The following is a 27,313-nucleotide window of genomic DNA, read 5'->3' as shown; positions in this document are numbered from 1 at the left end:
CAGTCCCTTATTTATTATATTATACAAATACAGTATTCAAATGTACAATTAAATCTAAAAAAGTGTAAAAGCTGAATATTGTATAGTCAAATAATGGGAGCTTTCGTGAAAATTGCACGTGTAGAATGTGATTTTTAGAACTTGATACTTTTAAATAAACTTGTGAATAGCAGTGTTAAATACGATCATTGTGTTTCTGCATTGCCTCTGAGTCGAATGCAGTTTCTCATGTTTCTGCAGATTAAAGTTCAGAGCTGTTCATAGTTGCAAGAGAAGAAGACACCTATATCTACGCCTACAAACTAAACACACAAGCCCTGAGTAGCCAATTTTACCTACAAGATGTTGGTCCACCCAACAGATCAAACCACATTTCTCAAGAAATCAAACAGCAGCAAGTTTCAGTTTGACTCAGATGATGAACGTCAGTGAACTGGTACCGTGAGATCGCACACGGCTTTAACTCTGTACTTTTTCCACATATGCTATAATTGAGCACTGAGTAAATAAACACATAATAAACACATCATATGCAGTTTTAACTCTGCACTATTTCCACATATGCTATAACTGAGCATAACCATCTTTCAGTCTCTAGAGTTCGGGCTCTACACTGTAAAATCGATTAATCAAAATTGTAAAACAAAGATCAGAGTACATTTCAAAATAAAATATTACACTTTCTGACTGAAAATGTCACATTTAATTCAATTGTTGCTTGTCATTTCTACAATTTACTTGCAATTCATGAGTAAAATCTATTTCTACACTAATTTATTTTGTTTATTTTACCATGAAATGTGGTTTATAGATTATGTATGTCTATTATGTACTGTAACTACAAAACAGTCTGGTATTTGCGCATTTGTGTTAGGAGGGTCAAACTCTGTCGTGGGAGGATTCACATTAGCTCTGTTCCGTTTCTTTAGATCAGTTCTGCTTTCATAACTAGATCAGACTTTTCACTGAACGATGATGTTTCACACGCTTTTTTTGTTTTGTTTGTCTTGCTGGTGTCTGATCGGTGAGTTATTATTTTCATTTATTTGTTTCATATTTTGTTGAACTTATTTAAGCTGCATTTCATGGTAATATGATCCTGCTGCGGTTCAAATTAAATTATTTTACCCTTCGATCAAATCTCTGTTGTAGCATTTTTGAACTTGTACTTTTGAGCTTTATTCAATTTATTGTATAATTTGTTATTGGTTTACAGCAGATAGTTTTAAAGCACATTAAAGTTCAAACTGATTTACACACATATGCGTTTATATATGAGAATTTTTATTTTGTTGCGTGTCTCGGCTGCTGTCAAAGGCTACAAACAGTTTTTAGGCTTTCTACACCAAGAAGAGCATTTATCTGAAAACCTGTTCATGTTCTCCAGGTGTGTTTGGTGAGTCAGTGTCAGTGATGGAGGGAGATTCTGTCACTTTACACACTTCTGTTACTGAAATACATGAAGATGAAGACATACTCTGGAAATTTGGAGCTGGAAGGTCTCTCATAGCTAAAATCAGAATTGAGAAACAAATCTCCTCCACATCTGATGGTCCTGATGGGAGATTCAGAAACAGACTGAAGCTGGACAAACAAACTGGATCTCTGACCATCACAAACATCACAACTGAACATGCTGGACTCTATAAATTAGAGATAAATGGACCTATGTGGTCATTTAAACATTTAGTGTTTCTGTCTATGGTGAGTAAAAAAAACTAATTCGGCCTTCTGGTTTTATTAGCCATTTGCATTGATTTTTTAAAATTGTTTTATGTTCATTATTACATTTCTGCTATTCTCTCATGGTTTCCAGCTCATTTGCCCACTCCTAACATTATCAGAGACTGTTCTTCATCATCATCGTCTTGTTCGTTGGTGTGTTCAGTGTTGAATGTGAGTCATGCAACTCTCTCCTGGTACAAAGGAAACAGTTTATTGTCCAGCATCAGTGCGTCTGATCTCAGCATCAGTCTCTCTCTACCTCTGGAGGTGGAATATCAGGATAAAAACTCCTACAGCTGTGTGATCAACAATACCCTCAGCAACCAGACTCAACATCTGGACATCAGCGAACTCTGTCACACATGTAAAGGTATGCTGGTGTTGATATTAACGTTGAATAACTAATTTGATCTTTCATGTTATACAGTGCTGATATTTGATTGTTTTTGTTGTAGATCAGATTCAGTCAGACTAACTGCTCATTTTGTCAGTTACAGATCAGGGGCTACCCTTGTTTTACATGGCGTTGCTCTCTGCTGCTGCTGGGTCTCTGTTAATTGTAGCCACAGTCGGGATCATCTTTATCTGCAAGAAATGTAGAAAAAATGACACAGAAGGCAAGTAATACCTACTGCTTTTTAGTAAGGATTATGATTAGTAACAGTTTGAGAATGTGCTTTAAATATGTGAATGATCATATAAAAGGTGAATAAGGATAGGGTAATATTTGGCCGAGATACAACTTGAAAATCTGTAATCTGAGGCTGCAAAAATATCTAAATATTGAGAAAATAGCCTTTAAAGTTGTCCAAATGAAATTCTTAGCAATGCATATTACCAATCAACAATTAAGTTTTGATATATTTACGGTAGGAAATTTACAATTCATCCTAATGGAACATGATCTTCACTTAGTATCTTTATGATTTCTGGCATAAAAGTAAAACTGATCATTTTGACCCATACAATGCATTTTTGGCTATTGCACCAAATATATCTGTGCTACTTAAGAAAAAATAAATAAATTGGTTTTGTGGTCCAGTGTCACATATAGTCAACCGATAGTCCTAATTACCATTTAATCATTAATTATTGTCATTATATTGTAGCTAACAGATATTTTTTATAAAAATAAACCAATTCAAAAAAAAAAAAAAAAAAATTGAACAGTAAGATTTTTAATATATTTGAAAGAAGTCTCCTTTGTTCACCAAGCCTGTGTTTTTTTTTTTTTTTTTTTTTTTTTTTTTGTGGATCTTTCTATTCATCAAAGAATCCTGAGAAAAATGTTCGGTTTTAAATAATAATAATAATAATAATAATAATAATAATAATAATAATAATAATAATAATAATAATAAAAATAATAATAATTAATGTTAATGTTACATAAAATTAGCAAATTATAGTGATTTCTGAAGGATCATGTGAAACCGAAGGCTAGAATAATGATGCTGGAAATGTAACTTTGATCACAGGAATAAATTACATTTTAAAATATATTAAAATCGAAAACAGTTAATTTATCTAGTAAACATATTTCAAAATGGTACTGTTTTTGCTCTACTTTGGATCAAGTAAATGCAGGCTTCAATGCAGTTTACTGTTCAAAAACGTTTGACTGGTAGTGTATAAATATGTAATCTTAACTCATCTTGCTTAAATAAAAAAAGTTTCTGCATTTCTTTAATGGCAAAACAGCATTACAATTGCAATTTTTTTCTCCTCTATACAGAATTTTACTTTTGAAAGATTAAGCTGGTGCTCAAATTTAAATCTCTGTGAATTTCAAAAGTTCCCACTTACATATAATCAGACAGAGCAAATAATATGCATATATCTGAGAGCTGAGACTTCAGCCCGAACCCACAGAACTGCTTTATATCACAAGCTGGGATAGGAATAGTTAGGAGTGAGTAGTTGGGGTGGAGGAGGGTTGCCGGAAAACTGTTGTGGGACAGTAAGTTGGCTGTATAGATATCTATTGTGCTAATTGAGTTGATTATCTGAACGTGCTCCTTCTGAACATTGCTAATAAAGCATTGTGATGACTTTTGTTGAGTTTGCTAGTAAAATTGAATTTGGTTGTTTTAATACATCTATTATTTTTTTAAACAGATGAGTCTTATGAAGAAGTCACTTACACTGAACCAGTGATTCACAAAAGAAATTCACAAAAATTGGTAAGAGAATTAATTATAGATTCATGTTAAATATCTCTGTGTCGTTTCACTTGTGTTTTTGTCTGTATAATAATCACATTCATCACAAACACAGCAACATCAGATGAAAGCAATATGATCAGGCAGCGGCTATTTGCTCTAAGTGTAAATAGCAATGCTATGTACAAGTAATGATAGATGCAAATAGTGCATTTACTTTTTGGTTGTTACTCGTTTTCATAGCAAAACACTGGCACCTAAACTCAAAAAAGCCCTCGGACTAGTTATTGCTGACTGGATACCACATAAAGCAATATGCTAAAATTGTCATAATTTTATCTGTCAGAAACGCTATCGACGCTATCAAAAACAGTCGCCTTTAAAACTAATAAGCCTATGCAGATCTGTAGAACAAATAGGTTACAAAATTACATTAAATATGCAAATACTAGCCATGAATCGTTCAGCAGATTCTAGGTAAATGTTTACTAAGTCATGCTAAAGTCATTCATAAGAGCACTAGACAAATTTATCCTCTATGGTCAAACCAAAAATAATTCAGATACAGATATAATTGTTGATATTTGTTTACAAGTGGTCGCATGACACTATAGATTGTAAGTGAGAATAGCAAAATAAAGAAAACTGTGACATATTATAACCAATAATTCTTAATACGTTGAACTACTATTGGACAAAAAAAATAAAATAATAATAATAATAATACTTTTTTTTTTTGACATTTTGACCTGACCGTGTTTTGTTATACCTTTCTTTCAAGTTATCTGACATTATCAGAATAAATCTGTTCTTCTGACACAGTTTAGCTCTTGAGTTCTTGTCATATTTTATTACCATTTTCTAAACTAACAAATAAATTGTGATAATGCGAATTTTTTTTTGTCTGAATAAATTGTGGTTTGACTGCATATAGCAAATGTTATTAATGAAAAATATAACGTATTGTTGCATGCATAACAAACAACAATTATCCACCCCTAACCTATAGTAAAGTATTAACACATTTTGATGTGATATTATATAATTTTACAATGCTCATCTTTCCAAAACAGAGAAAACATATTTCAGAACGACAAACTAATATATTTTGTGTTTGTGTTATGCCTTTTTACAGAAAGAGAATAAAGAGGAAGTAAATGTGGTGTATTCATCTGTCAGCAAGAGAACATGATCGAACTTAAATCTTTTTCTAACAAGACAGAAATGTGTGGCCTGAGTCTGTTTTTTTTTTTTTTTTTTTTTTTTATTATTAGTGTAAATCACCACATGTAGCAGCAGGAAGATATGCAGTGCAAAACAAAAGGTTCATTAAATTCTATATTAATTTATTCACGTCTGCGCAGAAATGTGTTTTGATCTGTTGGACAAAATGCGTGTTCATGTGAATGTATATTCTGCTAGACGTTTGTGTTTGATGTCAGTTTGTGAGTGTGTCTGTCTGAGGCGTGAGTAGTGTGTCTGTGAATAGCATTTGGTTGAAGGGCTTTTTCCATTCCTGCTTACATAAAACCATTTGACTTCTGCTCTACGGAAAAAAAAAAAAAAACTATTATCGATACATTCTTTTCTTATAAAGGTCATATTTTACAAGTTTTGTATTTTCTTTTTTACTGTTGATGACTGGGTCATTTAAAGAATAAATGCAATATATGATTTACAATTTATGATTCATGTCTGATTTCATTACTTTTCATCAGTTTTAAGGAGAGATAATCTAATGGTAGCAATGCTGCTAACAAACTTTATTTGCTTTCCAGTGGCATAATTGAAATTGTCAGTTTAGAGTATGAAAATTTAAACCAGTTCAATCCATACATATTCAAAAAATTAAAAAGTATTTTTTCTAGTGTTAAAACCTGCTATATATTAAAATACTATAATACAAGATCTGTTAACCAGATGAACCTTGACCCTTCGGTATTTCATGAAACAATAAATACATCTTACCGTATACAACAGCCTATGTTAGATATAGGCTGCTGCCACTTTAAGATGGATACACAGATCCAATATATTGATAAGTATTTCTTCCCACTGTTTATGTTCGCTTATGACAAGCATTTAGGAAGCATGGCAGGCATACCAGATACAACAAAGTTCAGATATTCCTGCTTTAGGAGCTGCAGACAGACCTGAATCTGTAGTGACAAAACAAACAATAAATAAAATAAAAAACAGTCATTATTACTGAAATTATTATATATATTTTTTTACAGATATTTTTGACTGATACCAAACATCATACAGTCACCGCTTTTATGATGTTGATTTAACCGAAAAAATGGCGCCATCTGTTGGTTGTTAGTATTTACTGGAAGTGTGTTGCTATTTTCTGTTTGTGTGTTAGCATATATTTGAAGTATTTTTTAAACTATTGAGTTTTAGCTGAGTTCAGTCATTTCCAGAGGTGTAAAATACTTGAGTAATTTTACTTGAATACTGTACTTAAGTATTATTTTGAACGATTTGTACTTTACTCAAGTACAATTTAAACTGACTACTTGTACATTTATTTGATTACATTTCCGAAGAAAAAAAAAACTGTACTTTTAACTCTTTACAATTTTATTCATCTTGAAAAGTACATTACATTTATTTTTTCTTATGCGTATTACATATGGTAAATAAATGGAAGCTCAAACGTACGTGCCTGACATGAGAATCACTGATCATTGTTTTCACACATCAAGCCCACACATTTCTACTCATGTTTTGACTTTTATCAGTTATGCCTGGCTTCAAAAGTTCACCATCAAATCTGATGAAACATATTCAAGTTGTATTTACAATATTGTCATTAAATGATGCATCTTACATATGCCGTTACATATTGTTTCACTTAAGAAGACACTGAATCATTAACAGGGGTTGCATGAGTTACTGTTATATTCACTTTGTGTATAGTTCTTTAAGTGTCATTTTTGGATGTCCATAACACTTGCGTTATATGAAGAGAGATGAAAGTTATATGGGATGGCATGAGAGTGCTGCATTTTAATTGTTGCTGTTGCACTAGATATTCATGTTTGACCTGTGGCATTGCATTTTGTTTCATTCTCGCCCTTTAGCCATACTTCTGTATGTCTGCCAGAAAAAAAGTACTTATACTTTTTTAAATACTCGAGTACAATTTAAAGGGGTCATTGGATGGAAAACACACTTTTACATGTTGTTTGAACATTGATGTGTGTTGGCAGTTTGTGTACACAACCACCCTACAATGATAATAATCCAGTGGTCTCTGCTGCAGAGGATTAACATTACTTTGGGCTTCAAAAGGAAAGTGCCGATCCCGATCTACACATGCATCAGTTTACGTAAATTGTTCTTGATGCAGCTTCACCTACAGCAGAAGTGAGTATGAGGGTCTTTATGCATTTTTGCAAATGGCCAAGCACTTAATAATGTGCTTGTTGGCAAGTTTTGCCACTAAATGCGGCTAAAGTAAACTTTAGGACTCATCATACCAGGCAGAGAGAGGTGGGGTGAGCAGAGCTCATTTGCATTTAAATGGGCCCTGCAATAAAATGAGTTTTCGCAGAGCTGATTTTGACCTGGTAAAACAGTGTTTTTTTACACTGCTATTGAGAATTGTTAACCAAAGTTTATTACAGACTTGTCATTAAAAGAATCTTATGAACTTGTGGAAAATCGGCTTATTTTTTGGCTAGATACTTTTGAGTACTTCTTACACCTGTTGTCATTTCTGGTTACAAGCTCTAAAATCACAACAAATCCACTGATTACAGCTTTTGAATGATATATCACAAAAAACACAGATTGTTCAAGTATTTTTTTCATTAAAAAAAAAAAAATCTTTAGACAAAACTATTTTTTATGAAAAAAACAAAACAAAAGTCAAGATATCTTCTAAAAACATACATACACGATCATCTCTTACAAAGGATGTGCTGGCATTTGAGGAGTTTGGCATATTACAGTACTTACATACTTACAGTACAGTACACTTACACTTATTACACCTCTGATACAGAAATGTTTTTTTTTTTCTTCTAAAATCTCCATTACAAAACCATTTCAAAATCCTATTGCTCTCGTAAGAACTTAACACTTCAAATGTTTATTAGGCAGTTTATCAGCTCTTTGAACAGATGACTCTGGAAGCCGCTCGGATAAACCTGAGAAATAAATTGAGATTAGCACAATTAGAGGTCTTTTCATTTGTTCAGACAAACAAAATTATACTGGACTCAAACATACTTTTCTTGTTCAAGTGCAGGAGATTTCAATCTCACACTGATGATTCTGCAATACAAAGACATCAGGAAAACAAAAATTAGATATGGTCAAATGAAACAAAAATACAGCACAGCTCAACATGCTTTAAAAACAAGAAAATGGAAGAATACAGAGAGATAATGAGGTAGGGAACATTTACCTTAAACGCCCCACAGGTCTCCATCTTCCTCCTCACATGAAACGCACAACCTTGGCAGTCAAAAACCTAACCAGCATCTTATAGCAGAATGTTAACTTTTGCACATTGCAACATTCAAGACATTCACTGGAAGTAACAAACATCTGAAATCTATAATAAATAACAAATGTCATTGTTCTCTCATTAAACATTAAATGTGATTCAGATTCAGATGCTAGTACCAGCAAACAACTTAAAAAGCAGCCAGTAACAGTCATAGAACATGATATAAATACATTATGTAAACATGTTTTTGGCACCTTGTAGCTGCTTCTCTCGACAGTGTCTTTCAGTGCAGTTATTATAAGTTGAGTTCCTGAGATTCATAGTTTGATCAGGTTTACAATGGTGATATTACATAGATAAACCTTTGCTGGACTTAAACCACCTTTCTGACCACAAAGGTTTGTTAACCAGACAATCAAACCTCAGTGGGGATTTCGATATAGTCCATTTCTCAAACATTCTTGTTAAAAATGTCAGTTTGAAGTTGACAAAGCTGGTCGAACAAGAGAGGCTTGATGGTTGGATTAGGTGCAAACAGCAGCATCTAAAACTCAAAATGTGGTGATTCAACATCAATGTTCCTCAGTACCAGCTAAAATACGTTGTAAAAACATTTAGCTGATGTTCCCATTGAGTTACGAAAACATTATTTCTGAATGTTCAAATCATTAAAACACTTCATGTTAGAACATCAGCTAAACTTCTGAGAACAATCCCTGTTAGCTGTGGTAGTGTTGTTAAGACGCCAGTGCTGAAATCGTCAAGATCGAACATCAGTCTTTGTGCATTATCGGTAGTACAGAATCAGGTCACATATACTCTGTGAAAAGTGCTTGCATCTTTCAATGTGAAATGTTTGGCCAAAATGCCCATCTTGAAAAGACAATCATGTCCACAGCCAGTTTTAAATTAACATAAACAAACATCTGATATGTCAAGATCCCATTTAAATACAAACAAATATTCTGTTGGTAATCAGACTGATGGCTCAGTTGGATTGGCAAGCCTTTCCGTAAACGCATTCATTCGATTAAAAGGGGTGGTGTAGGTCCAAAATAATCTGATCAGTAGGAAAAAAAAGTAAACATGTAAATGCTTGTCTTCTCAGTTACAAATGTATGCATTATGCCCATGTTTACAAATGTCCTTCAAACATCTGTTTGTTTTGTATTATGAACTGCTCAGTGGAGGTCTTCTGACAGCTTTCCTCTTCTAAATGCCATCCAGAAAAAAAAAAACAAAAAAAACAAAAAAAAACTGCATTTTCACTTGTGGTAGCTTGGGTGGCATTATTGCAGTGGCTTTTTTTCAGGTCTGAACGGAGCGACTGGGACATGTACATGTGCTGAACTTTTGTTCTGAATGCATGTAGTGGACTCTTTTCAATTGTCTGGGATTCTCAGAGGTGGAAGTTGTCATAGTTGAGAAAACATTTATGTTGGTGAACGGACATCGGACGCTCCGTTAGCAACATCATTTTGTGCATTGCCATTAGAATTAAGGGCCTCTAGTTCATGATTTTGTGTCACCCTGTGTGCTGTTTAAAAAAAGTTATAATAACTTTGTCAATTAGGGAAAAAAACTAACATTTTAAAGATGTGTGAGCACAATACATATTTTCATTTTGTAAGATCAGCTGTAATACTTGCCATTTCGTCTTGATCTGCGCCAATGGTAAATCACAAAAGCAATTGCAGCTATCAGCAGAACACCACCAACAATTATAGCAGCATATACTACTACTGTAGCAGCTAAATACAGACCTTGAGCTGGAACAGCTAAAGACAAGACAATCATTATAGAGGTTGACTTAAAATCTTAAAAACTTTACCGCAACACTAAAACAGTGACTCTTACAAGAAAAAATGACTAACATTGTGCAATACACTTTACAATTACAAAATTCATAGTGTGACAAAACTGTGACAACTACCCGCCACTTTGACTTGCATGTAAAGGTAACAGATGATCAACAATGGATGTACACACATGGACAAAATTGTTGGTACCCTTCGGTCAATAAAAGAAAAACACACAATGGTCACCGAAATTTTTGGTTATCGTACAAAAGTAATAATAAATAAAAATTATTAACGTTAACCAATGAAATGTTAATTCAAGGTGTGTCCACTAATTAGCATCACAGGTGTCTACAATTTTGTAATCAGTCAGTGGCCCTATATATAGGGCTCCAGTGCTTGGTGACACGGTGTGTACCACACTCAACATGGACCAGAGGAAGTGAGGGAAAGAGTTGTCTCCGGAGATAAGAAAGAAAATTATAGACAAGCATGTTAAAGGTAAAGGCTAATAAGACCATCTCCAAGCAGCTAGATGTTCCTGTGACTACAGTTGCACATATTTTTCAGAAATTTAAAGAATATTCTGTAGCCAACCTCCCTGGACGTGGCCGCAGGAGGAAAATTGATGACAATTCAAAGAGACGGATAGTATGAATGGTAACAAAAGAGCCCAGAAAGACTTCTAAAGAGATCCAAGGTGAACTTCATGCTCAAGGAACATCAGTGTCAGATCGCACCATCCGTCGTAGTTTGAGCCAAAGTAGACTTCATGGGAGATGAAAAAGGAGGACACCATTGTTGAAAACAAATCATAAAAAAGCCAGACTGGAATATGCCAAACTACATATTGACAAGCCACAAAGATTCTGGGAGAATGTCCAAAAAATGGAACTTCTTGCCAAGGCACATCAGCTCTATGTTCACAGACAGAAAAATGAAGCATATCAAGAAAAGAACACTGTCCCTACTGTGAAACATGGAGGAGGCTCTGTTATGTTCTGGGGCTGCTTTGCTGCATCTGGCACAAGGTGTCTTGAATCTGTGCAGGGTACAATGAAATCTCAAGACTATCAAGGGATTCTAGAGAGAAATGTGCTGGCCAGTGTCAGAAAGCTTGGTGTCAGTGGCAGGTCTTGCAACAGGACAATGCTAAAACACCCAAGAATGGCTAAGAGACAAAACATTGGACTATTCTAAAGTGGCCTTCTAAGAGCCCTGACCTCAATCATATTGAGCATCTTTGGAAGGAGCTGAATCATGCCGTCTGGAAAAGGCACCCTTCAAAACGGAAACAACTGGAGCAGTTTGCTCATGATGAGTGGGCCAAAATAACTGCTGAGAGGTGCAGAAGTCTCATTGACAGTTACAGGAAATTGTTTGATTGCAGTGATTGTCTCAAAAGGTGGTGCAAAAAATATAAAGTTAGGGGTACCATCATTTTTGTCTAGGGCTGTTTCATGAGTTTATTTTTATTTTTTTATAATTCCGTTGAAGCATGGTTGAAAAGCAATGTCTGACTTCCACTGGTTAACATTCATATATATATATATTTTTTAATTATTATTAATTTTGTCGGATTAAATTATTTCTGTGACCATTGTGAGTTTTTCTTTCATTGACCAGACAGGTACCAACTATTTTGTCCACGTGTGTATATTCTGGGAAGATTTATGCATTTCAAACTGTTTTGTAAAATTGTTCAAGGAAAGGCTTTGAATGACTAAAATGATACTTACTAGTGACATTAACACTGACACTCCTACTGATGTTGAATCTGCTGCTGCTGATCTGTACTGTATAATTTCCAGAGTCTCTGATTGTAGTGTTTGTGATGATCAGAGATCCAGTCTTTACCTCCAGTCTGTTTCTGAATCTCTCTTTACACTGATCATCTGTACAGGTTTTACTCTGATTTCCAATGATTTCAGCTATACGTATGTTGTGAAAATACCACATCATCACATCATTTGGGTTTTTAATTTCACCAGGATCTAAAGTAACGGATTCTCCCTCCTTTACTGACTTTGTTTCATTTCGCTTAGCCGAAGAGACACCTGAAACACAAACCAACAGCTGATTGAAAGACACACAGCACAAGAACTTTGGATATGAAAACAATATTACACGATCTCTTGACTTTCAGTCTGAAAAGCAACATTTATTTACATCTTGTACTATGAAACACATTTTACATCAAATCCTCTGCAGATTAGATTTCTGGTGAACTAGTACAGGTGGATTCCAACGCATGGCGACAAGATAATCAGAGATTATATAAGACACTGACATCTTGATAAAACTAACAACTAACCAGTGGAGAATCTACAAATTCCACTTTAACAGTAAATGTGTTTTTGCAGAAATCATCTATATGCTGTATGTGAATTAATATACAGTTAAAGAGAAAAAAAAATCATAGCAAAAATATCACTTAACACATTAATGATGAGATTTAAATCTACAAGACAAATGTACTTGATTTTAAACAATGACTCACCACGGATGGCAAACATGAAGTTCTTGTCTTTCTCATTGTTGTTTCTGCTACTGATCTTTAGTTTATAAAGTCCAACATCTGTGTTTGTGGTGTTTGTGATGGTCAGAGATCCAGTCTGATGATCCAGCTTCAGCCTGTCTTTGAATCTCTTATCACTATTTTCACACTGAACATCTGTACAGATCTTACTGAGATCTCCATTGATTTCAGCGATGCGAGTGACGTTAAAATACCATCTTATCCTGCCTTGTTGGTTTGTTTCAACCCTAGTTTGAAAAGTAACTGAATCTCCCTCCATCACAAACACTAACACTCCATCTTCTCCAACACCGAAAAAACCTGAATAAGAAATGAACAGATAATAATAAGACAAAAAGTTTGTAGGTAGGGAAATGTGTCTGTTTTATAATGTAACGCATGCAAACAAACAGCAAAAGAACATTAGATAAACATACAGAAGTCTCATGAATGATCTTGCAACGTATTGAACATAATATAAACCACACTCTGTTTCAAATTGTTTGCATAACTTTCAAATGCGCAACTAAATATCTTTTTAAGTAAGCAAAACAAGCTATTTTGTTTTCGCATTCATTGACTAAAACCTCTCCTGTCACCATGTTGAGAAGAATTGGAATAAAATGCAGAGGCTTTGTGTGCGCTGTGTAAACATGATGTCTACTGTAGTTCTAGAATAATGCTCAAAGTAAACCTTTTTTTTTTTTTTTTTTTTTGCATGATGCTAGTATTTGCAGGCAGCTGAACACCTACTCCTTTAAGGTATACTGAAGGTAAACTAAACTAAAGTTGCAGCTATACAAGAACCCTCTCACACAGGTTTCTGTTTTGTGGCAGTCTCTCAGATTGTTGTTGTTGATGTTCCATCTCTTTAGTGCGCAAGTACTGACACCTCGTGGAATAACTGATTAGGGAAAAATTAATTTAATGTGCATTTGTGGGACCTGCACAATGTGCACATGGGTCAAATATGTCCACATAAAAAAATAAAAAAATAAAAAAATAAATAAATACAAAAGTCAATGTATGTCCATAGAGAGCATATTAACCCTTAAATGCATGACTGTTTCACCAATCACTATTACATATTCGGGACTTACTTGCAACCCGGACATACATATCAAGCATTGATGTAGGGCTGGGCGATTTGGCCTAAAATCAAAATCTCGATTAATTGAACATTTTAACCCGATTACGATTAATGAACGATTATTTTATTCATTAATAAAATTATATTTAATTATATTTAAATAATTTTTTTTTGCCCTCAGTTCACTGACAAGTTTTGTACAGTAAATATGCTCACATATTGCAAGTGAGAGATTTTTGAATGAAGGGTGCACACACTATCTACTATCTATGATTATTTATTGAACATCACTGTTGAACAACTGAAATTAAAGCACACATTGCTTAAAATGAAAAGTCACATTTTTCTTAAATTAGTGAAAATAAATAACTTGCACTTTTGGAAACAAAATACATTATTTATAAAATAATAATAAATATTAAAAGTAGAAAATAAGCAGTATCTCTTCTAAATAAAATTACTCTTGTATATCCTGTAAATACTTTTTACTGTATAAATACTGTTTAAGCTCTCCATCGACATGTCGGCGGAATAATGCAACGTAACGGAGCTGGGTCACGTGACTCCACACGCAGTAGTGTTTTTAAAGGGAAAGTAATTTAAATAATTGACCTGGAAAAATTTGATCGATTATAGGTTCTGAATGTCGATTTTGATTACTTTTCAATTAATCGCCCAGCCCTACATTGACGGATCTCTAACTGCTGAAATAACTAAAAACTCTCTTGATATTTTTAAAACCATAACATAGGGTTCAATTCAAGCCATTAAAAAAATACATTTTTTTGGATGAAATAATGTTACATTGTCATTCAGTGTAACACAATATTTAAGTAAAAATTCAAACAACATGCTTATTTGGCTTGTACATAATGAAATACAGAAAAGAATAAGGGAGCGTATGAAATTATTATTGTGTTTTAAATTAGTAAAAAATCTTACTGACAAATGGGCAAAACCTAGGATCGTGGCACATTTTGAAAAAAAAATGAATTACATCTATTTAGTATTTGGGGTGAAAGTTATTTGTCTTGTAATATGTCATAAATTGATTTTTTGTTGTAAATATGCCTGACAAGATGCACTTAATGACATTAAGTTGGTGTCTTCTGTAAATTCTGATATATGTATCAATGTATCTATTTATTTTTTGGGGGGAAAAACAACAACAATTTAAAGCAGAATTACACTTATTGTTTTTACTTAAACCCTTTTTTGTCTTTGACCCACATATAAAGGGTGGTGTGTGTACAGTATGTGTACACTATTCTGGTGATGAAATTTGCATCATGCACACTGTATGCAGAACCTTCCACACGCGTAAAAAACAAAGTATACTTTAGGCTTAAATGTAAGCATGCATTTGCTCACCTCACAAAATTCCCCCAAATAAATAAAAGCAGTGAAACGTAAAATCTAAATATTATGCAGTAATTACATGATTAATAATACAAATAGACTTTAAATATATTAATCAATGTCTATGCTGCTATCCTTGGTCCAATTCAACCATACTAACAGCAAAAAATTGGGTCCTATAATTTTTTTAGGGAGTAACGAAATAGTGTAATGCATTACTTTTAAAAGTGACGTTCCCAACTCTGCAGCTTTAAGATATGAATAGAAATGTAATGGATCTGCTGTATACGTTTCCCATTTATGTTATAATGACAGAAAAGACTGCTTGACTGTCAAAACTGTGTTCGGGATAGCAAAAATAACATTTTGAGCACAAAGAAAACATTTTTTTACATAAACAATGATCATTTATGTGCACTTGTACAGCTACTGCTGTCATGCTATTTGTAGATTTGACAACAATAATGATGTGATTTTCAAACATTTTGAAAAGCTATTTTAGACTTGCCGTTAAATATTATGACTCACCGTGGATGGTTACATTGAAGATCTTTTCACTTAAGCCATTGCTGCTGATGATCTTCAGTACATAAAGTCCAGAGTCTGTGGTTCTGGTGTTCATGATGGTAAGAGATCCAGTCTGATGATCCAGCTTCAGTCTGTCTCTGAATCTCTCATCAGCTTCTGCACACTGAACATCTGTACAGATGAACCTAAGATCTCCAGTGATTTGAGCTATACGAACACCGTTAAAATACCATCTAATCGTTTCTTGTTGGTTTGTTTCAAAACCAGTGTGAAGAGTGGCTGAATCTCCCTCCATTACTGACAATGACTCATCAAACACGCCTAAAGAAGAAATGAACAGTTAATTAGAAATCAAATACAATTACACCCCAGGAAAATGCAGTGAAATGTTTGTCTACAGATCATGAAGGTTGAGAGATCTGGCTGGATTTATAATGTGCTCATGCAAACAAACAGCAGAAGAACATTACTAATTTATACATTCACTATTCAGACAAACATTCATTGCAACATTCAAACCACATCCTGAGACACACAGTTCTGCGCAGTTTACACAACCTTTGCAGAATTTATACAAACTAACCAGAGCTTTTCACACTGAGGATGACAAAAAAGGACTCATACACAACTATTAAAAAAGGTAAAAACATATTTTTTTTCCCTCTTCAGAGCATAAGTGAATGCATGTGAATGTAATAGTTTGTGGCTTTAAGTCCCATCAGCATGGGGAAAAATGGATCTCAAAATCAGTCACAATATAATTATTTTGTCAATTTAAAATGTGTATATAAACTTATGAGCTTTTGTACTGTGTGCATTCACATTCAAATTCATAGTGAATATTACCTAATTTGAATATTAAATAGTTAAAACATTACCCATTAAATATTTTTATTTGATACTAAAATTGTGCTAGAATCTGTATACATTCTACCCTATTAGGATACAAAACTGCTTATCAAACAAACACTGTTTCGCATAGCTTTTTTTTTTTTCTTTGAGGGCAATTTGGACTTCACTTCATTTTTAAATTCAATAAAACAGATTTTTACCTGAAAATGTACATTTATGAATATGAAATTTGGCTATTAAAATAAAGAAATTAATAAATTATAATATTTTATAACTCCTTAAAGAACATCTTTCCACTGTACCTATCACACATAAATGCAATGCTGGTAACAGATGTTGTGACCCACGAAACATACTATACATGTTATATTCATAGATTTTTTTTTTTTATTTCTTGTGTTTTTTTTTAACACTGAAAACATGCCCTTTTAACCGCAAATTGCGTTTAAGCACATCGTCAGAACATAGGCCAGGGGTGTCAAACTCCGGTCCTGGAGGGCCACAGCCCTGCAGAGTTTAGTTCCAACTCTGCTCTAACACATAAACCATGTAATTGTCAAACTAGCCTGAATGACTTGATTAGATTAATAGGGTTCAATCTAAACTGTGCAGGGCTGTGGCCCTCCAGGAACTGCGTTTAACACCCGGAAAAAGTCCTAAAGCTTAAATGCCTTACCATAGACGAGTGAACAACAGAGCAACACGGATGACACAAAGAGAAGCTTCATTTTCACTAGGTTTTCGAACTAAAATCCAGACTTTTGTACACAAAGTAGTGATGTGACATTCCACACCGAGGCTTCGAAGCTCGTATCAAAAACGAAATCTCTCTCGGTGACGCACTATCTTCTTCTTCTGTGGGTTTACTGGCGGGGTGCATACCGCCACCACCTGTGCTGGAGTGTGAAGTGATTTCAGACTTGAAGTACTGTGATGACTATATTCTATTTTTGAATCCACTATTCTTAATGAATTGTATAACTTTCTTTATTATTTAAAAAAATATATTGAAATAGTAGGGATATTCATGTTAAGTGATTCTTTAGCCAATAGCCTACATCAGATTTTTAATTTCCTGGTATACCCCAATGCGCATCATATCTAACAGTTTGAAAAGTTTGAAGACTAATGAGTGATGCCATTGAATCTGAACCATTGAATCTGAACAGATCACTACCCTATTAGTATTAGGCATCATTTCTTCTACCCAACCATTTCCGCAGTGTATACTGAGGTCCCATCTGTTAACATCCCATTTCTTCCAACTTTAAATTCTGGGACATAGAATGCAGATCCGGTACGCCTTGTCTCTGGGTTCTTTGAGCCATCTGTATATATTGGGATAAATGCATAATATTCGAATATATTCTGGTGTAAACCTTTTAATGTCAATTTGTCCTTTTTGCATACATTCGTGAATATAAAAATCAACTTCAGGTTTAGTAAAGAACCAAGGAGCAATTGGAGAAATTGTAAATGCTGATGGAAATTTTATATTGTTTATTGACCCACATTGGCCCACTCCTTTATTTCCCAGGCAAGTCGTTTTCCATTAAGGTTTATGAAGCGCTGTCCTAGAGCTTGTTTCGTTTTTTTGTGACTTATTTTTCTTTTTCTTCTTCTATTTACTTTTTATGGTGGTTGGCAAACAAACGATAGGTATATTCCCGCCACCTACTGGGCTGGAGTGTGGACCCTTGATATCAGGAAGAATCTATATATTCATAACCCCAAATAATAAATAAAACATAAATAAATAAACAACAACAACAACAAAAATCAAGTGAAAAAAATTAAGGGGGGAAATTACCAGTATCCATTTCTCTTAATTATTTTATAAAACATGCCCTTTCATTTTCACACTCAGCTCAATACATCAGAACATGCTCTACGGCAGTGGTTCTCAATCCTGGCCCTGGGGGACCCCTGCTCTGCACATTTTGCATGTCTCCCTTATTTAACACACCTGATTGAGATCTTCAGCTTGTTAGTTCAGTTAATGGATCTCTACTAATGAGCTGATGATCTCAATCAGGTGTGTTAAATAAGGGAGACATGCAAAATGTGCAGAGCAGGGGTCCCTCAGGATCAGGATTGAGAACCACTGCTCAACGGCAGGGTTCCCCAAATCTTATCCTGGAGGTCCAATGCGCTGCAGAGTTTAGCTCCAACCCTGATCACACTCACCTACCTGTTATTCTCTAATGATCCTGAAGACCTTGATTAGCATGCTCAGGTGTGTTTGATTAGGGTAAGAGCTAAACTCTGCAGGTAAATGGATCGCGAAGTCCAGATTTGATGATCCCTGCGCTACGGTTTCATCTTCCCCACACTTACTGCAAATCCCGGATTCATGTTTATTCATTTTATATAGAGAGTGATTTAGAACTGTGTGCCCCAATCTGATTCTTGTTATTACTGTATTTCCTGTTTCCAAAATTCCCGCTTGCATTTCCAACTTGATTTACAATATGGAAAAAAATGTCTTCCTCTTTCCTCCTTATTCCAATAATCTTGCTATTTTATTTCAATAATTGTTCTAATTTTGGCCTTAAACTCTTCTCTGCTTAGTGCTATGTTTATCTCTATATTTGGTAGTTTCAGCGCTTACTTTGCCAACTTCTTCATTTTCATCCACTCCCGCATGAGCTGTAACCCAAACAAAAGACAAACATATTCCAAATTTATCAACTCTATACATGCTTAAAAGAGTTTCATATAAAATGTGACCCTGGACAACAAAACCAGTCATAAGGTTAAATTTTACAAAACTGAGATGTATACATCATATGAAAGTTCAATAAATAAGCTTTCTATTGGTATATGGTTTGTTATGATAGGACAATATTTGGCCGAGATACATCTATTTGAAAATCTGGAATCTGAGGGTGCAAAAAAATCAAAATACTGAGAAATTCACCTTTACAGTTGTCCAAATTAGGTTCTTAACAATGCATATTACATGATCTTTACTGAATTCCCTAATGATTTTTTGCATAAAAGAAAAATCAATAATTTTGACCCATACTATTATTTATTTATTATTATTATTTTGACCATAATATTTTTGGCTATTGCTACAAATATACACCAGCGACTTAAGACTGGTTTTGTGGTCCTGGGTCCCAAATGTCTTGTCTTGAAGATCAGTGATGCGGTTACGAGTCATCCAAAAATATTTTTAATGATATTCGGGTCGCGGTCGGTCGGGTTGTTTGAAATAAAGATGCCAATCAATCCTTTGTAATTTATATAGTACTAGACACTATTTTCTATGAAATACACACACTTTATTGGCTGGATAATATTTAACTTTAGAATGTTGAGCGTTATGAACTGTTGAATTAATGCTGACGTGGGACAAAATGCCAGATTTCCCAACACGTTGAACTGAGCAATGCCATTGTACCATTTTAATAGGCTCCTTTTAAACGCATATAACTCAGTAATGTCAGTTTTATGTATTTTCTGAGAGGGGGTTGGATTTTTGTTGGGAAAGTCGGGGGAGAGACACACACTCCGATTAGGCAGGATAAACACAAGCAGATCTTAATTAAGCAAATGGTATTCCTAATAAATGTCTCGAATATTTTGATTATGTCCAATGCTTCTCTTTCTTTTTGAAATTATTAGACACACATTCCTTAATTATAAAATTTCTAGCACTATTTTTAAACGTTTAAGCATTAATATATAAATTATATCATGTATATGCTTGTTTAAAACCAGGAATTAAAAACAAATTCAAGTAAAAACTGTATTTTTTCTTTACGTTTCCAGAGAGCGAAACAAATGTAATTAAACATGACTTAATTCAAGGCACTATAATTTCCTTATTCATTTGAAACAACTATTATAGCTATACAATTAATATATATGCGGCAGGATGGGTCAGGTGTACAAAGCTTACTAATTTAACTATGTCGACTATGCCACCCGGCACACACGGGGAATAACAACCCTATGCAAGAGCACACAGGTTCATTGCCAAAGGCAGGGTGAGCATTGAGATGCAGACACAAATCACTTTATTTAAACATACAATAAAAGACAAATCAATACAAATGCCACACAAGGTCTCAACTCAGATCACAAACACAATACCAGTAACTACAAATTAAACAAGGGTAAATTAAAGAAAGAGAGAGGCTGGCAGAGACCTAAGATTTCTACCCCACACACTTGTGAAAACCCAAAAGAAAAATGTTTGTGCTTCAAACACAAAATAAAACAGACAAAAAACTAATATGGACCGAGTTGAGCTCCAGACAACACTTTTAAAACTGACAAAAAGGACAAAACAGAGCAGCAGTTCAGTCACGTTGCTTGATGTTTGTTAGGCTTCAATTAAAATAACTGGAAACCCCTGGACGTGCAATCAAACCTGCAGGACATTAAACAGAAAAGCTTACTCATAAAAATTGTTAAAAACAAATTAACTTGTCATACATACCGAGAAAACGTACTCGGTTACTAACGTAACCTCTGTTCTCTCTAGAGAGGGAACGAGTACTGCGTAAGTATCTTACGCTAGGGGAAAATCCTTTTCTGCGAGATATTGAAGCCAAAAATTATCCTTAATTTTGAAATAATGTAAAGCGCGTTGCAGCAGCATACAGACATAGGCGAAACAGCTTGCGCGCCTATTGGCTGCTCTGCGGCAACTGCAGCAGCCTATAGAGCGAGGCCTGGCGCGACGCCAGATCCAATGGGGGCATTTCGCGCTCTTTGCTTCCCGCCTAAAAGGGCGTGGTCTAGGCCTATAAAGACCGCTCGTAGGCAGCTATTATCTGGTTTTTCATCATCGAAGCAACCAGAGCGTGCGCATGCACGGCAAGATACGCAGTACTCGTTCCCTCTCTAGAGAGAACAGAGGTTACGTTAGTAACCGAGTACGTTCTCTTACGAGAGGTCTCTCGTACTGCGCAAGTATCTTACGCTAGGGGACCCAGTGTAAAACGCTGTGCATGCTGAGATCTGACACCAAAGACCCAAGGGCGAAAGCCCGGGGTTCATACAGTTCATAATCACCTAGAGAAATCACAGGGAGTCCGGGGAACAGGGAGGGGCAACGCCGTACTCTTCCACATAGTGCAGCGTCACTCAGACGCTAAGTAAACGTACATACAGGGCGGGGTTACGGCCTGAGCTGACGTAAGAATAAGGGTCTTCACACAGTTTGCCCAGACACATCTTGTGCTATTACTTTCACTGTCGACCCTAGAGCTGTGCTCAGTAGACGCAGCATTCCGAGCTGATAACCTCAGGTCAGACAACACTGATTATCTAGACTGACAGAATCCTGGCCTGTAAGGCGGGAACCTCCAGGTTGTAAAACCTTATAAATGTAGACGGAGAGGCCCAGCCTGCCGCCGTACAAATATCTTGCAAGGCAATCCCACTCGACCAAGCCCACGATGAGGCCACGCCCCTCGTGGAATGTGCTCTGACACCTAGCGGGCACTGCATGCCCTTGGAAGCATATGTCAGCGCAATAGCATCAACTATCCATCTGGATAAGCTCTGTTTCGACGCAGCCAGTCCCTTGGGACGCCCGTAAAACGAAACAAAAAGCTGTTCTGTCTGTCTAAAAGCAGACGAGCGAGACACGTAAGCTCACAATGCCCTGACTGGGCATGGGAGGCTTGCGTCCATTTCCTCATCAGTGACCGGTAGGGCTGACAGCGCGATGACCTGTGCCCTAAACGCTGTGTTGAGGGATTTTGGAACGTAACCATGTTTGGGTTTGAGTATGACTTTAGAGTCATTAGGTTCAAATTCCATGCACGTCGCGCTCACAGAGAGCGCGTGCAAATCCCCTATGCGCTTCACTGAAGCGAGAGCCAGCAGAAATACAGTCTTAAGAGACAGGTATTTCAAATCAATAGTCTGCAGAGGCTCGAATGGTCCACCTTTCATGGCCTCTAGTACCACAGAAAGGTCCCATACAGGGACTGTGGGAGGTCTGGAGCGATTCAGTCTTCTAGCTCCCCTCAGGAAGCGAATAACTAAATCGTTCCTTCCTATTGACTGACCTAGCGTTGTCGAAAACGCTGTTATGGCCGCCACATAGACTTTGAGCGTGGAAGGGGTTCTGCCCTTGTCCAGCAGCTCTTGTAGAAAGGAAAGCACCTCCATCACACCACAGTTAGTGGGTGACGAGCCGCGGGCTGCGCACCAGCCCGAAAACACAGACCATTTTGAGGAATAGAGCCGTCTCGTAGAAGGGGCTCTAGCCTGCGTGATCGTGTTTAATACTCCTTTAGGGAGTTCATCATATATTCGCTGGTGGCCCAGACATGAAGGGACCACAGCTCTGGGTGAGGATGCCAAATCGAGCCGCTGGCCTGAGAGAGAAGGTCTCTCCTCACTGGTATCGGCCACGGGGCAGTGCTCGTCAGCTGCATCAGCGCTGGGAACCAAGCGCTACGGCACTACCAGCAGTATTGAACATCCTTTTTCCCTGACCCTCTCTATCACCTGAGGTAGGAGAGAGACGGGGGGAAAAGCATAGAGATGACGGCGGGGCCATTCGTGGGCTAGCGCGTCTCTGCTTTTTGAGTAAAATTCCAGACAGTGAGCGTGGTTCGGAGACGCAAACAGGTCTACTTTTTTCCACAGTAGTTGTACTGTCTGTGGTTGTAGAGACCATTCGCCTGCTGGAACATTGTTCCTGGACAGTCTGTCTGGCCCTATGTTTAGAAGCCCCGGCACATGTGCTGCTTTCAGCGAGCGCAGGTTGCGCTGAGCCCATACCAGGAGGCGTTCTGCAAGTCTGTATAGGTTTTTGGACCTGAGACCGCCCTGGCGATTTATATAGGAAACCACTGACATGTTGTCCGAGCGGACTAGTACATGGTTTCCTTTTATTTGGGGACAGAAGCGCGTCAGCGCGTTCTGTACTGCCAGCATTTCGAGGCAGTTGATATTCAGGAGCTTTTCCCGTTCTGACCACTGGCCAAAAGACGGTCTGCCCTCGAGCAGAGCCCCCCATCCCGAGGTGGACGCGTCCGTAGACACCGCTTTTATTCTCGCGGAAGTCCCCAGGCTTACACCTGACTGGAACCAGCTTTCCACGGTTTCAGGGCTGCGACACATTTCTGATTGACCGTGAGACGAAGCCGACCGGATGCCCATGCTTGACGCGGGACGCGCGCTTTCAGCCAGAACTGCAGTGGGCGCATGCAGAGCAGACCCAGCTGTAGAACTGATGACGCTGAGGCCATGAGACCCAGCATTTTCTGAAATTTTTTGAGCGGGACGGAGGCGCCGCAGCGGAACGAGCCCGCTGTGCGCTGAATGTCTGCTGCGCGCTGTGGTGACAGCCGCGCTATCATTGACAGCGAGTCCAATTCTGTGCCCAGGAAGGAAGTCTTCTGACTGGGGGACAGAGAGCTCTTCGCCCAATTGACTCTGAGACCCAAATTCTCGAGGTGATCGAGTAACATGGTCGTGTGCTGTACGAGCACTGAGCGAGACTGCGCTAGAATCAGCCAATCGTCCAAATAGTTCAGTATGCGCACGCCTTTCAGTCTGAGAGGAACGAGCGCTGCGTCCATGCACTTCGTAAATGTGCGGGGTGCCTGGGACAAACCGAACGGCAGGACTGTGTACTGATATGCCTGGCCCTCGAAGGCGAATCCCAAAAACCACCTGTGATGTGACGCTATCTGTATTTAAAAATACGCGTCTTTCAGATCCACTGACACGAACCAGTCTCCTTGGCGAACTTGCGCGAGGATTTTTCTGGTCGTGAGCATCCTGAACCGACGCTTCACCAGCGCTTTGTTCAGCTGCCTTAGATCTAATATGGGTCTGAGACCACCGTCTTTTTTCGGTACCAGGAAATATCTGCTGTACAGCCCTCCTTCGCTTTGAGCTTGAGAAAGGGGCTCTATGACCCCTTTGCTCAATAGTTTCGCCACTTCGGCTCGAAGCAGGTGTGCTGCTTCTGTCTGCATTGTGGTCTCGACGCGCGCTGTATAGCGGCGCGGGCGGCGGTGAAACTGTAGCGAATAGCCTCCTTTTATAATGTCCAGCACCCATTTCGAAACCCCTGGAAGCTTTTCCCATGCGTTTGCATGAATAGCTAGAGGTTGAATACAAAGCGCGCTCCGTTCGTTCAGTAACGGAGTGGTTTCGGTGTGCTGCGGCACAAGAGACTTGCTCGTGACATTCGGGGTGCGAGCGCTGATAGCGGGAACTATTATGTCTGTGTGTGGATGTGGTTGTGTGGCAACAGGCACATTTAACACAATGCAAACAACGTTCGTCTGCATATAGGGAACACCTTTTGGTTTCGTTTTTACAGAAACCTTGGGGCGTGCACAATGTGATGTCTGTGGGCACTGCGAAGTGGGCACGTTTACCACATGTGAAGCGCAATCGATCTGAGTCGATTTTATGTGCGCGAGACCTGTGTTACAGGTTGTGCTTGTGTGTAGTGATGGGCACTAAGTAGTGGGCATTCTTACTACACATGAAACACCATCGGCCGTGGCCGGGACTCCAGAAAATACACTCCTTTGGGGGTTTATCTAGGTAGCCGTGAAAACAACCTTTGTGTGCAGGCAATTAGCGGGTGACAGAACCGGCTTGTTGGCTGCAGAAAACACTGGAACAGTCACATTTTCTGGAACTGGACGAGCGAATAACTTTGGTGGGGGTCCGGCAACAGCGGGACTCGTACACCGTCGTTTTCCTAGTTGTGCTAGGACGATTTCGGAGGCTCAGGTTTCAACTCAATCCAGACGAGAAAAACGTCAGAAAGCGTTAGCCACGGGTGCCTCTCAGCAACGGTGAGAGGCCATGTTACGCAGCGCTGACGCGGCTTGGCGGCGGCGAAAGCGCGGCGGAGCAGGTTTGACGTCTGACGGCAAGCTTTAGAGGGGAGGGCCGACTTAGCACGCCGTCCAGCGGAGGGCAGACATAAGTGGGCTGCTATTGCCTCTTCTGAGCAGCATGCGCGTTCCTGTTTTGGCGGGAAACGGAAATCCTCTTCCTCCTTCATGGCCCCCTCGTCAGCGGCGTCGATTGAAGCGGTGGCAGACAGTGGCCGCTTTATGTCCGGAACAGAGGCTGACGAGGTCGATGAAGCAGGCGGGCGAACCGGCGAGCTTTGTCGGCTGGGGGAAGGATCCGGGGCCCGCTGGGCACGGCGCTTTTTACGGCGCGACACCGTGGCGGGCGGGGGAGCAGTCTCAGTGAAGAAGGCAAGGCAAGTCCTCAGAGTCGCCATTGGCATCTGCACGAGCCGTATGAAGGCATCTTTAAAAAGACGCTTTGCTCTTTTTAGAGAAACAGTGTGTATCGCAGCGGCGACACACACTGTAGATTATAAAGGATATAGGCGCCGGAAAGCGCAGCAGGAAGGCACGGAAGGCAGCCTGGCCAGCAGCTTCAGTGGCTCGTCCCGCTGAGATGCTTGCAGTCGACGGCGGCTTCTTCTCCGGCTCCAGCGATGCGTGTGCTTCGCTTGAAGGATGAAAAATCAGATAATAGCTGCCTACGAGCGGTCTTTATATGCCTAGACCACGCCCTTTTAGGCAGGAAGCGATGCAAAGGGCGCGAAATGCCCCCATTGGATCTGGCGTCGCGCCAGGCCTCGCTCTATAGGCTGCTGCAGTTGCCGCAGAGCAGCCAATAGGCGCGCAAGCTGTTTCGCCTATGTCTGTATGCTGCTGCAACGCGCTTTACATTATTTCAAAATTAAGGATAATTTTTGGCTTCAATATCTCGCAGAAAAGGATTTTCCCCTAGCGTAAGATACTTACGCAGTACGAGAGACCTCTCGTAAGAGAACTGTGAAATGCTGCAATGCACATGGTCGCTCACCACGGTGGATTACCGGGGTTAAATTGGTTTTGTTTTTGATATTCGTGACACATTCAGCGATAAACACCAATAACAAGGCTGATCATATTTCACAGACATCATTTTCAGTATTTTCGCTCTATATAATGAGCACTGCCCCGCACAAGCCGTCGCAATGTGCATTAAGCCGGGAGAGCTCGCTCTCATCGGAGCGTTCAGTAAGGGACCGTGGGGAAAGTGCAAGTTTTCTTTGTTTTTTGCTGTAGCTCAGTGGGTGGTGTTTTTGTAATAGCTTCTTTGTTAAGCCTTTCATGCATGGTACAGATGCTATAAATTGTATTATATTGTAAGGCACTTTTAAGTTAATAATAATAATAATAAAAAAAACACTTACCAAAATGTGTTTTTTTAATCCATTAGTTTCACTGTAGTCAGTTATTTTTGTCTTTTTTTCAGTAAGCTTCCGGGATACTGTAGATAGTTCCATAGATATCATATAATAAAGGATTATGGATATATGGATATGGATATCTATCAGTGATGCACGGATCAATGTATAAACAACCTGAACCCGACCGACGTTTTCAATAACCCGCCCGCAACTCGGACTGCAAAAAAAAAAAAAAGTCAGTATTGTACCCGACCCGCTTCCTGACCCGCATGTTTAATATTTGCTACTGACACCAGCGATTATATGCGGCTATGCGGTGGAGATGCGTTCACTGTCAAACATCATTCGGCATTGATTAGGTAATTTTGTCAAAAGAAATGTTCTTGATTATAAGAAAAATACAGATTGAATACAGTTCTTGTTTTATTTTGTCTTTCCTTTATACAGATTTAAATAGTTTCGTTTTCGAAGCCTATACTCTAAATTATGTCAGTGATTCTCCGATGTTAAATATGATCAAGTTTTCATATATAAATTCAGCAATCATGAATATGACAAAATAATATTATTTAGTTGTATCAAATGAATAAGGGCCTTATAGTGCCTTGCAT

The 27,313-nt window shown here is 38.0% G+C and overlaps 2 protein-coding genes and 1 pseudogene across 2 annotated transcripts in view; 1 reads left to right on the top strand and 2 right to left on the bottom strand.

Moving 5' to 3' along the window:
- The window catches only part of LOC141339276 (uncharacterized), a 727,444-nt gene that overhangs the window by 441,063 nt on the left and 259,068 nt on the right, over window positions 1–27,313 (bottom strand). The window lies entirely within an intron of this gene.
- Window positions 343–2,200, top strand: LOC141338790 (uncharacterized; annotated as a pseudogene).
- Window positions 9,985–17,307, bottom strand: LOC141338789 (uncharacterized). Its single transcript, XM_073844407.1, has 5 exons — window positions 17,175–17,307; window positions 15,647–15,967; window positions 12,652–12,990; window positions 11,891–12,208; window positions 9,985–10,130 (listed from the first exon to the last, which is right to left on the bottom strand). The coding sequence occupies exons 1-5, from the start codon at window positions 17,224–17,226 to the stop codon at window positions 9,985–9,987; spliced, it is 1,176 nt and encodes a 391-aa protein (XP_073700508.1). The 5' UTR covers window positions 17,227–17,307.

This window comes from Garra rufa, chromosome 7 (genome assembly GCF_049309525.1).
Source record: "Garra rufa chromosome 7, GarRuf1.0, whole genome shotgun sequence".
Lineage (NCBI taxonomy): Eukaryota > Metazoa > Chordata > Actinopteri > Cypriniformes > Cyprinidae > Garra > Garra rufa.
The sequence above is the reverse complement of the archived record's forward strand: the minus strand, read 5'-3'. Positions and strand labels throughout refer to the sequence as shown.